At 43.1% G+C, this 12791-nt stretch overlaps 1 protein-coding gene across 6 annotated transcripts in view; it reads left to right on the plus strand.

Moving 5' to 3' along the window:
• Positions 1-12791, plus strand: part of Lars2 (leucyl-tRNA synthetase 2, mitochondrial) — a 139573-nt gene that overhangs the window by 67475 nt on the left and 59307 nt on the right. For all 6 annotated transcript variants that reach the window (XR_011704029.1, XM_071600406.1, XM_027932564.3 and 3 more), the window contains 2 exons: positions 8690-8797; positions 10852-11011. Coding sequence is in view for 5 of the 6 variants with exons in the window: in XM_071600406.1 (XP_071456507.1) it covers positions 8690-8797; positions 10852-11011 (268 nt within the window). In the remaining variant the exon portion in view is untranslated. The remainder of the gene's footprint in view (positions 1-8689; positions 8798-10851; positions 11012-12791) is intronic.

Consider the following 12791-nt stretch of genomic DNA (forward strand, 5'->3'; position numbering starts at 1 on the left):
TGTATTAGAAATATAAATGACACCCTAACACTGAAGACAAAATCAAAACAGACTTGCCTTAATAAAAAATAAAAGCAAAGCTGAGAGGTTCAAAAGAAATTTCTGTAACAAAAATCAAATCTTTAAAGGGGGACAACATAATTCAGACTGCCTACAAGGTTTCATCTGCAATGTCCAATGTGTAACAAAAAATTACTAGACTTGCTGAGAAGCAATAAATATTGATCCCATAATCAAGGAAAAAAACTTAGCCCAATGGAAATAGACCCTGAGATAACCCAGATATTGGAATTAGAAGATTAAGCCAAAAGCATCTGTTATATAAATGGCCTGAGACTTAAAGGATAAGATGGTCTTAATGAGTGGGAAGATGGGGACTCTCAGAAGAGAGTGGAAACTATTTTTAAAAATGAACCAATTGGAAATCTAGAGCAGAAAAGCACAGTATTTGAAATAAACAATTCACTGTTGGGGCTGCAGAAGGATAAGTAAGAACTAAGTAGACCATAAAGCTGGAGGAGCACCCCCCCACACACCCATAGAGGAAAAAGCATGTGTGGTGTCTCTAAAACAGAAATAGAGGAGATGGCTTTGAGAAGTTGAAAGGGCTCTATAGCTTCCAGAGAGCCAGGTGGGGAGAGGTGCAGAGGGGTCAGATCAGGCCTTTTCAGTCTTGAGGAGTTTGGACTTTACCATGGGGAGTGTATGTAATCATTAAAAGAGTCTGAGGAAGAGTAGGACATGGTTAGACTTATGTTTTTGTATGATCACTGTGGAAAGTGCAAGGTGCAGAGAGAGCAATTAGAGTGCTGTTATAATGGTCCGGGTATGCACAACTTAGACTCGAGTAGGAGCCTTAGAGAAAAGTGAGCAGCTTAGGAAAATATTCAGGAGGCAGAATCCAGGGAATTTGGTGATATGGTGGATGATAGGTCAGCAATGGCAGCCATCAAGGAAGACCCTGGCTTGAACAGTTGGTGGATGGTTAATGCTACTCACTGGAGGTAGGGACTCCTGGAAAAGGCATCATCCTGACCCTTTTGAGTTTAAGATGACTATCAGACATTTGAGAAGAAATGTAAGATTAATAGGTCCTTGGAAAATTAAATAGATCCAAAATTAATAAAATTAATAGGTCCAAATTTTCAAAAAAAAATCAAATGAGGGAGAACATCTGCTCTAACACACAGTATATGGATTGAAAGTGTAACTCAGTGGTAGAGCTCTTGCCTACCATTCACAAGGCTCTGAGTTCTATCCCAAGCAGGACAACAAAATTAAAATTAAATAAGTAAATAAATGAAATGAAACAACTTAGAATTAACAAAGAGGTGCTACTATATAGACAAGGATGAGATGTTGAATTGGTTGCAGTGCTTTTGGCTGGAAGTAACTGAAAACCCAAGTCATGATGGCTTACATGGATAAGTTGCTTTTTGCACTTAGCAAGCGTCAGTTGCTGGGACTGAGCTAGGATAGGGCTCTGACTTTCATCTCAGTGCTTCTCTTGTCCTTTTCCTTCCTGCTTGTGATCTTATGGTTGCATGGTGACTGCTGCACCTCTAGATGTCACATCTCCATTCAAAACAGAAGGAGAAAAGGAGCAATGCTAGTGAATTCTTCTTGTCTGGAAAGCAAGAACTTTTGCCAAAACTCCCAACTGATGATCCATTAGCCCCAATTGTGTCATATGGCCGCCCTCAGCTTCAAAGGAGAATAGGAAAGTAGGCTTGTTTTTTTGGGTTTTTTTTAGCTTCTGTGGTTGAGGTGAAGGGGTAGGGGAATGATGGGCAGTGGGTGCTGGGATGGCCAGGGAGTTGTGCCCACCACAGTTGTATCTGCACCTGGTTTTCGAGCTCTGAGGGCTGCCTCTGTGACGTATGGCTGGTGGTCGTCTTGGTAGCACGGCTGTGTTGAGGAGCCCGCCTTCCCTTCCCTTCCCTTCCAGAGAAGTCTGAAATTAATAAAAATGCTTTATTAGGGCTACTCTGAGATACATATGTGATTTTTCTCCTCTTACCCCCTCCCACTCTTCTGGATTGTTTGCTCTGTGAGAATGAACGTGATATTGGCCTCCCATTCTGTGCAAAAGCAGCTTGCAGTAGGAGGCTCCAGAGCAGGTGAATTAATCTTGGCAGAGCTGTGTGGGCAGCAGCTGGTGGGCGGCAGCACCAAGGTTTGCCAGGGGAGGGTGGATCGGAGCCTTCTATCCAGAGGGGAAAAGGGATTCCTACAGCAGGGTGACAAGTGGCCAGAGAGACTTGAGAGGGCTGTCATTTGAACTCCATAAAAACCTGGGGTTTGGTTTCCACTGGTGCCTCCTCTGCCCTCTGCTGGCTATACCACAGGCCTGCACCCTGGGTATCATGAAGAAGGACACAGACAAACCTGGTGCCAGCTTAGTCTCCACACCAAATTGGTAGTTATGTTTTCCAAGTTTTCAGGAATTACCTGGAAACTGAGGAAACGTGGATGAAGTCTGTGTTCACCTTTCGTTCCCTCTCTGGTCACCCTCTCTGAGCTCAGGTCTTTATTGACACCGTCTTACTTGAACCTATACAGTCATGCTTAGAGGGTTTGTCCTGCTGTTAATTACAGCTCTGGGATTCAAATCAGAGTGACCAGCCTCTTCCCTGGTGATCTCTACTGTTTCTATGCATTTAGAAACTCATGGTGTTGCTACTTAATAGAGATGATAGAGGCCATTAGCATTCTCTCCCTAAGTGCAGGCCTTCCTGCCCACCTCTGGAATGTCCCCTCAAAGCCCAATCCCATTTGCTGAGGTTGCTATTAGATCCGCTCTCGCAGACTATTTTGTTTCCCTTTCTGTCCTTGCTTTCAGTCCACACCTCATGCTCTCCCTGTCAGGGAAGTAAAGAAAGACAGCTGTGTGTGCTACACCCTCTCTGGAGCCTTCGAGAAGGAGAGAGAACTTCTGCAGGGAGCTCAGTCTCCAGATCAGCACATACGCTGTGAACAGGAAGGTTCTCTCATTTTGTTTTGTTTCCAAGAGGGAAGGAATAACTGCAAAGGGAAAAATGGAACAGATAAATTAATGGTTTAATTCTCAGGGTATATTGTCAATAAAATAAATAGTAAAGTTATGTAGAACTTAACATTAGGGCTTGCTTTAAACCCTAAGTAGCCTTTCTGAGCTGCTGGCCAGGTCCTTTGGTGCGTGGAGACCTCCTTCCTTCCTGAGGTGTTAGCTTGTATCCAGGGGAACAAAGAGATGGATTTACCACCTCAAACTCTGAGGGATCTCGGAGTTTCCAGGGGGGGCTGGCAACTGATGCCAGTGAGCCTCTTGAGTTTGGAGAATCATTTTAATTTTAAAGGTAGAAGAAACTTGAGTCCCCACAGTTCTTTAATCCGTTTCCTTATCTGAAAACAATAGGAGACAAACAAAAAACCTTCATGCCTGCGTTTACTGCTGCTTAAAATTACAGAATCCATATGTTGTCTAAAAACAAATTTTAAAGGATTGGGGCTGGGGGTGGCACTCAGTGTTGAGCGCTTGCCTAGCATGTGCAAGGCCCTGGTTTCCATCCATGGCACTGCAAAAAATCAAAATCAAAAACTAAACGGGTAAGATATTACTTTATTTTAAGCAGCCCACATCCTGCCCTCCTCCCTCAGGGTGACTGCTGCATCCTTGCAAGGAAGTGCCTGCATTTTTGAAGACGACTGACCCAGCCCAAGCCTCATCATATAATTGAGGCATCCAAGCCCAAGACAGAGCCAGGATCCAGCTGGGTCCCCTCAGTCCCAGTTCTGCATCCTTCCCACCTGCTCCTGAGGACTGGCTTCTCAGCAAACAAGCATTTTTGAGAACGTGTGCAGACAGTAGCTGGTACATTGTGGGAGGGCGGTCATTAGCAAGTTAGGCAACACAGCAGGCCTGGGAGAGGGCACCAGTGGCCTGTTCCAGTGGCCAGGTAATGGCAAGTACAGTGATGAAAGGTTTTCTGGTTTGTTCTTATTGGCCTCTCAGAGCTAGAGCTGTGTCATGCTTTGCTATGTCATTCTCTGTTTGAGCGCCCTGTCCTGACCCCAAGGCCTTCTGGGCCCAGCTGCTTGGAGAACAGAGCGACTCATCCAGTGGCTGCTGCTCCCTCATCAGAAGCGAATAGTCATTAACAGACATACCCATAGCCACACTTTTTTTTTTCCCCAAAATAAGTGTCATAGAAAGGGACAATTTTCCACGGTATCATTCTGTTCCACTCTATATTTTGCATACTATTTCAGGATGGCTGACTTTTAAGTATCAAAAATGTTTAAAATATAGAATTATTCTTTTTGGAGCTGTAATAAGTTGAGAACTTGGGTAAAGTGCACTCCAGAAGTTTTAAGAGCATTTTAACATGATCTCCACTGTTAAAAACATGTACACAAGCACACACGTAGGGGAAACAAAAAGTCATCTCACTGGACAGGTAGGTGGCTGTGTTGTTGTGGCAGTTTAGCCTCTGTCATCCACATTCTAAGAGTGTGGTGGTGACAGTCAGAACCTGTAGTCACCACGTCCTGGAAGTTAGTGGAATTTAAAAGGTTCTGTTGCTGAAAAGTTGGGATGACCAGAGTCAGTGGCAGAAAGAAAAGAAAGACTGGCAAGTTGGCCTGAGTTGCATGGGTGCGTGGATAAGAATGAGTCAGATTGGCTGCTCCCATGGCTTCCTGGGTCTCTTTATTTCTTCCTCTCCCACAGCACACACGTGGGGCTCACATTATGGCCTCTGATAATCACCCTCAGCAAGGGTGGTCCTTCTTTACAGCATCCCTGAGTGTTACATTGTTATGTATATTCAGTTCTCTTTATTGGAAGCTTGTGTGTAGTGTGTGTGTGTGTGTGTGTGTGTGTGTGTGTGTGTTTAGGATTGAGCCCAGGCCCTCAGGCATGCTAGACAAGTACTCTACCACTGAGCTACACCCCCTGCCTTGGAAGCACTTGGTCTGTCCCTCCCATTCACATAGTTCTGAGACATGCACTTGATGGTATATGTGAACTGGTTGGTCCCTCCTTTCCTCTTGCCCCTGCAGTCCCCTGGATCCACACCTGGCTGGCAAGTTATATATTAGCCACAAAATACCTTGCTCAGAACTGATTCTTTCCCTGTAGATAAACAGCACCTTTACTGGAATTGAAACTTTTAGCATATAAAACTCAATACAATAGTATAGTTGTGTTTGTAAATAACTGTTTTGTGTGAGATGCCACAATAAGTGGATATTGCTAAAAAATGCATATCCTATTTTAGATAGAGGTTAAAGGAGAGCTGTCATAGGAAGGGTATTTTTTGTATTTACTTGTCATGCCTTTTCTAAATTTAAACATGGTAGACATCATGCCAAATGAAGTTTTTTGTTTTGTTTTGTTTTGTTACTAGGTATTGAACCCAGGGACCCTCAACAACTGAGTCATTTCCTTAGCACTTTTTTTATTTTGAGACAGGATCTCACTAAGTTGCCGAGACTGGCCCCAAACTTGCTATCCTCCTACCTCAGCCTCCTGAGTCACTGGGATTATAGGTGTGGCGGCTGGCTTCCAAATAAGTTTTTTATAACAAATAAATCCTCATGCATAATTTCATGCCAAAATCAAAGCAGGAGAGAAAGACTAGGTATGAGTGAAAGTTTATTCCTCTAGAATATATTCCCAAGGGGCTATCTGGATGTTTCAACTCCTTATTGCCTTCACAATTGGTTTTCCTTACTTAGACCTGAAGCACACACCGTGTCTTTAAAGTGATTGGATGGAAATGATTCCAAAAGGAGAATAAAGAAATACTGGCAACAAGAGTATGTTTTAGAAAAAGACATACAAAGTATAATTCAAAAGGAATTGCTAATCAAATCATACTGATTCAGAAGTATGCAAGCTTTTTCAAAACATCCATTTTAGCTGCAAGTTGACATCAGACCTTCTCCCTTCCATTCCATCTCAAACTGTGTCAGCTCTCAGGGTTCTTATTTCTCAGTTGTCCCCTTAGTAGCTAATACAGCTTCTTGTTTTAAAAAGATCTGTTCTTCTCTATTTTTACAGGTCTCCTAAAAGTTGATCATTTTTTAAAATCACTTCTAGAATTCTTACCGTGGTCAGGTTGCATCTTGGTCAGTTCCTGAGTTCATGTACTTCCTCTTTGGGGAAGTATGGATTTATCCCTAACTTTACTTTCTCTTCTTTGAAGAGAGAGCCAGAATAGCCATGTTATATTCAATCCTCTTTTTATCCCCAGCTTTTTAGTTTTAGAGTTCCTCTTTCTTAGTTCTGATTATATTTTGTTACTCAGACTGTTTGACTGGATGTTGCTTCAGCCTGTCTCACTGGTTCATGTTCTTAAATGCTGGCTCATTCTCAGACTCAGTAAGCCAGTAGGATTTCTATAAGTTGGAGTTGGCCAGGATGAGGAGGAGGGACACTGCCAACTGTTTGCCAAGTGTGAAGACATGAATCGAGACCAGTACCATCCACCTCATTCAGGTGTGCACCTAGCAACCAGCAGCACCTGTCTTTTCAGATCATCCTAGTGAAAATGACTACACAGTCTCTTTGCAAACCCAAAATACTTCTATGTGTGTTAAATAAGAACCATGGGAAACTCCCCAGTGTTGCTTCAGATAAGTTTTTTTAAATGTTTTATTTGTTTTTTTTAGTCATACGTGACAGTAGAGTATGTTTTGACATATTGTACATACATGGAGTATAACTTCCCATTCTTGTGGTTGTACATGATGTGGAGTTACACTGGTCATGAACACAGGAAAGTTATGTCTGATTCATTCTACTGTCTTTCCTATTTCCATCCCTCTCTCCCTTCCCTTCATTCCCCTTTGTCTAATCCAGTGAACTTCTACTGTTCCCTCCCTCCACCCTTATTTTGAATTAGCATCCATATATCAGAGAGAACATTCAGCCATTGGTTTGGGGAGATTGGCTTATTTCATTTAGCATGATAGTCTCCAGTTTCATCCACTTAGTGGCAAATGCCATAATTTCATTCTTCTTTATGGCTGAGTAATATTTCATGTAACATTTCACATGTTCTTGCAGATAAGTTTTAAATATAGTAATTCCTATACTACATTTAATTCTTAAAATAGTATTCCCACTTTTTGCATCTGGAAGAAGTTATCTTTTGTTTAATTTACATAAATAGAGACTCCTGAAAACTGAGCACAGTAGTCTCAGAATAATAAGAACATCTGGATTATTTGTCATGTTGGATCTGCTGTTTGTTGGTTGAGTCAGATGACCTCTTAGAACCCCATGGTTTTCATTGATTAAAAGAGGGAAGTTCAGTGAGGTAATGGTTTCCAAATTGTGCCCAAGCCCTGGGAATCAGTGGGGGAAATTAAAGGGAGAGATGCTGCTTCTTTCAACTCTGACACATCGGGTTTCTCAGATTTTATTGAACAGGGATTTCATAGCACTTTTAAAAGCGAGTCTATAAACCTGCTGTTTCCCCCAGGTATTTGGATTCTGTGAGCCAGTAGGATTTCTTTAAGTTGGGGTTGGCCAGGATGGGGAGGAGAGACATTGCCAACTGTTTGCCAAGTGTAAGGACATGAAATGAAACTAGTACCAACCACTGTCACTATAATTGCAACATCCAAAAAATCATCATTAAACAAAACAAGCTCTTTAGGTTGAGCATTACAAATCCTCTGTAACTATCCGCATCATTCCTACTCTGGTGGAGCCCAGGCTAGGCCAGCCCTGGGATGAAGGAGAGCTAGTTGGGAGCTGGTGGGCAAGGTGCTGTCGAAAGCCCTGTTTCATCAAAAAGCAGCCATGAATAATGTGTTTATTAGGCAAGTGGGATAAAAAGAGCTTGCTGGGGGGTTCAAGATGTTGGTTTCATTTGGCCAATTCTGAAGATTTCTTTTGGTTTTAAAAAATATTCATAGGTTTGTTAGTTTTAAGCAGGCATCTTTCCAGAATTAGCATATGAAAACATTCATATTTCATTCTATTTGAATCTTTTGTGCTCTTCCAGATCTGAATATTTTAAGCAAAGCACCTCCACCAGAAGTTTCCCAGCTTCAACAATTCAATCAAGAAGAAAAAACACAGTGATGGTTTCTATAGAAGTGGTTCAATAATGCAGGGAGAGGGTGGGATGTCAGAACTGAACCCAGTCAACTCCAAATTTTCTTTTTTTTTAATATTTATTTCTTAGCTTTAGGTATACACAATATCTTTATTTTATTTTTATGTGGTGCTGAGGATTGAACCCAGTGCCTCACACACATGCCAGGCGAGTGCGCTACTACTTGAGCCATATCCCCAGCCCCAACTCCAAATTTTCTATGGCAGGGAAAGATAGAGCAGGAGGTGGAACCAATCTTCAGATCCTGGTCTTATTTTAGTTCCAGACCATGGGCGAGAGTGCCCTAAACACACTTGTCAAAGACATGAATTATGATCTTTCTTTGTTAATTTTCCTTCTTCCATGAAACTCTGGCTTCCTCTGAATAGAGAAAATGTTCAAACCCATCTCATGCAATTGAGTCAAGATGGGTACATCTTTTTCTAACCTTCACTGGCCTCTTCCAACAGCAAGCAACTGAGAAGAAGCTAAATCCTGAACCTCCTCTATGACCTACCTTAAAAAACCCAGATCATTTGCTTTCTCTTAAACAAGCTCTGTGCTTTTATTTCTCTCTCCTCTTTTCATTCCCACAGGCCATGCAGGACGCGTTGGCAGACCTTCCAGAATGGTATGGGATAAAAGGCATGCAGGCCCACTGGATTGGGGACTGTGTGGGCTGCCATCTGGACTTTGCACTAAAGGTGATCAAACAATAGCAACTCCAGTAATTCATGCTAACAAATCTCTTTCTGTATTTTGGTGCTCATTGAGTAAACCAACTACTTGGAATTCTGAGCAGGACTGTCCAGTAGAAAGACACTGCAAGCCACATGCATAATTTTTAAATTTTCTAGTAACCACATTTTTCAAAAGCACAAAGAAACGGATCACATTAATTTTAATTTAACCCATTTTACCCCAAATACTAACGTCTCAAGATGGGATTGGGAGAAATTTATTAAAGAAATATTTTAAATTCATATTTTAGTGCAGTCTTCAGAACCCACAGTATTCTCTGCATACAATGCACATTTGCCACATTTTAAGCCATTGCTGCACACATGCAGTCTTTTGGAGTCCACGAGCCCCCTGAAATTATGCTCATTAAACAAAAGAAGCTCTTTAGGTTGAGTTTCAACCTAAAGAGTGTTTCCCTGAGCAGTGGGTCTGTTGCTCTCGTATTCTCAGAGGGGTTCATGTCACAAAGCAGGTTGAAAAGCAGGGGAAGAGACTAATCGGAACTTCCTTCCTAACCTAGACAGATCTCAAGCTGCTCAGGGTTATGTTCAAAACAGGCAGCCTATGGAAACACTGCTGAGAGGTCACAATTTGGTCTCTATCCAAACCTTTGGGAGGAAGAAGCAGCGGCCAAGAGACAAAGTTGGCACACCTTTCTAGACACGTCTATACTGACAACCATATCTTTTTTTTTTTTTTGGGGGGGGGGGGTACTGAGGATGGAACCCAGGCCCTTGCTCATGTCAGGCAAGTGCTTTACCACTGAACTATGTCCCCAGCCACTGATAACATACGTGCTGTCTGTTGAGTACCTGCTGCTTACTGCTGAGCTCATAGTTCTCTGTTCAGTCCCTTCACAAAAATGATCCAGCTCACTTCAAACACATACAGGGGAGCACAGGAGGCTTCCTGTAAGGAACAACAGCTTTGGAAACCTTTCAGTAGCAAATCCTGAGCTGAGTTTTTCCTCTTACTGCTTTCCCGAGAAAATAGCAATAGTTCTCAAATTCAGTCCAGCATGACTTTTGCTTAGACTTGCAGAACCTTCTCTTTTGGGTTCCCGTGCATTAGCCTGGGTCTGGCTCCCAGGTCAAGGGTCTTTGCTTCTCAACCAAGATGAAGGACGTGGTCTCCGAGCCCCTTGGCTGCTGTAGCATGGGCTGTCTTCTGCACACCTTCCCTTGTCCAACATTCAATTATGCAGATGATTCCATCTCCATTCTGGACCCACCTGAAAATGGGATGGGGACTTGCTGTCTCTAGAGAGGAAACATTCTCAGTCCTACAGGGCAGGCCATTGTGGCTGTGTTTCTGCCTCTGTAGGGACCCCCATTGGTCCTAGAGCCATATTTTGGACTATCTTTTACTTCATCACTAATCCCTGTCAATGCATGAAGTACCACCTGTCCTATGTGTCCTCCATGGTCTGTACATAATGGACACTCAATTTGTGCCTAAAAATGCCACTTTGAAAGGCATTTTAACCAGCTAGGGATATTCAATTGTGTACACAGATCAGGCTTTTCTTTCTCTCTTCAAAACAGTAATAACCTCAGTTAAAACCTCAGTAATAACCTGTTTTTCTGGTTTGGAAAATAAAGATGCCTTTATTTATTTATTTATTTATAATATCCCCTGAAGTCCCTAAGGAAAATAAAGCTCCATTCCCAGGACAGAAACAATATAACACTGACAGTGATGTTTTTTATTTGTTGCACAAAGAAGCCAAGAAAACTAGGAAAGTACCTTTCTGAGCATGCCCAGACCGCCTTCAATTTGGGATCCCCAACATGCCTGGTGCGGGGAATGGGGGTGGGAGCTCCGATAGAGGAGCTGCAGTTCTCCTCCCTTTCTTCTCAGCACCTGCCAGGCACCATCTCATTCCCCCACGTGCCTGGCCCTGTGGTCAGAAGCTGTCACCACTGTTTACAAATGAGGGAAGGGCCAGGGGATGTGGCTGAGGAGCCACACAGCCCTGAGGAAGGGAGGAGAAATTAAGATCTATTTCATCTTCCAGGTTGATGGACAAGACACAGGAGAAAAGCTGACTGCGTACACGGCCACCCCTGAGGCCATTTATGGCACTTCCCACGTGGCCATCTCTCCTAGCCACAGACTCTTACATGGCCACAGCTCTTTGAAGGAAGCCCTTCAGAAGGCTCTCATCCCTGGAGAAGGTGAGTTGGTACCCCTAAGCAGAGGTGCTTGCTGCCTTCCAGCTGGACACCCCTTCACAGGTCAAGGTCTTCTCACTTGTGGCGTCTCCTGCTCTTTGTTCTTCACCTTGGCCTTACTTCTTTTTTTTTTATTTTAATGTTCTATTAGTTGTTGATGAACCTTTATTTATTTATATGTGGTGCTGAGAATCAAACCCAGTGCCTCACACATGCTAGGCAAGTGCTGTACCACTGAGCCACAACCTCAGCCCCTTGGCCTTACTTCTTAATTTTTTATTTTAAAACAGGAGGACAAAGAACTCAGGAAACATTTGAGTCGTTTACCCCTGGTTTTGCTGTGGGTTACTAGTTTGTCTGCGCCTGGAGCTTGTGACTGAAAGCTCAGCTCTTTCTCTTTCGGTATAATCTCTATTTAAACCGCTTTTCTAATTGGAGTAAAATCTTCTCCTTAATTTATAATTCCACCTTCAAATAAAACCATACCAAAAGGGACTAGAGGGAAGCCAGTGAGAGTGAGAGAGAACTTTTCCAACAGCTTAACTTTATTATTTTAAAGAATTCAAGTGGTCTTCTGCACAGACGAACAGTCCTGCTCAGGACAGGTGTCTAACAGATCTGCTTGTGAGTGGGTCAAGCTGACCTAGAGTTGGCGTGTCACCTTATTCATCAATGATGATTTCAGGAGTGTTTACGCTTCAGTCAAGATTCTGTGGTTTCGAGCAACAGAATCCATCTGTGACTTGTCCATAGGAAAGAAGGGAAATAGTGGAAAGCTGTGGGAAGTTTTCTGGCTAGAGGAACAGCTAAAGAGCTAGTCTAAAAGACTTGGACCAGGCAGCCACTGCAGGGGACAGAGGATAGCAACAGGAGCTAATAGACTGTTCCTCAAGTGCTTCTGCCAGAGTCTCTTCTGATTCCACTGCCAGTGTTTGGAGCACTTGGTGCAAGATTTGTAATTTCAGGAGCCAGACAGGAGGCCATGCACCTGTAGGGTAGCTATTCAGGAGGCTGAGGCAGGAGGATCACTGGAGCCCAGGAGCTTGAGACCAGCCTAGGCAACATAGAGGGAAAGGGAGGGGAGTGGAGGAGAGGAGAAGATTTCTATTAGAGGGAAAGGTGTCTAATTGGTGTAGTGGGCTGCCTGGCTTTTTCTTTGGCCAATGCAAGGGTGGGCACCTTCCTTGATTGAACCAGTGAGGGAAGAGTAGCTCTCTAAAGACGAAGTCAGGATGCTCTTCCCAGAGGAAGGAGATGTGAGGATATGGAGTGAAAGGAAGTCTTTTCTCAATGAGAAGTAGGTCTCTGGAGTAATATAAATATTTCGGTATAATATAAATATACCGAAACCTCATCCCTATTCTCTTTCATAGAATATAAACTTCAGCCCAGAGTATCCAATCTGAGTGACTGGAGGTTGAATAATAAGTATGATTTGACTAAGAATACTGTTTTGATAGAGATGTAAACTTGCCATTTTTGAAATAAACAGAAGGAAACGTTTCCTGGAATCAGATTGGAGAGACAGTGTCATCATAGATGACCTCTGCTTCAGACTTCTGATTGCTTACTAGGAACATTAAAGCCAGCATTCAAATCAGTGAGTGCTTCCTAAGAGCTTGCTGTGGGCCCACCCCTTAGGGATACATGGAGGAGCCCCTCTCAGTCCTAACTGAGAGTGTTTCTGCGGGACAGCAGAGAAGACAGCCGAATGGATGACACAGGTGGCTTGCTGCAGCTGGTCCCACCTCTTTTCCCCACTTCTATGTGGAAAGAGAGAAGA

The sequence above is a fragment of the Marmota flaviventris genome, chromosome 1, assembly GCF_047511675.1.
Source record: "Marmota flaviventris isolate mMarFla1 chromosome 1, mMarFla1.hap1, whole genome shotgun sequence".
Lineage (NCBI taxonomy): Eukaryota > Metazoa > Chordata > Mammalia > Rodentia > Sciuridae > Marmota > Marmota flaviventris.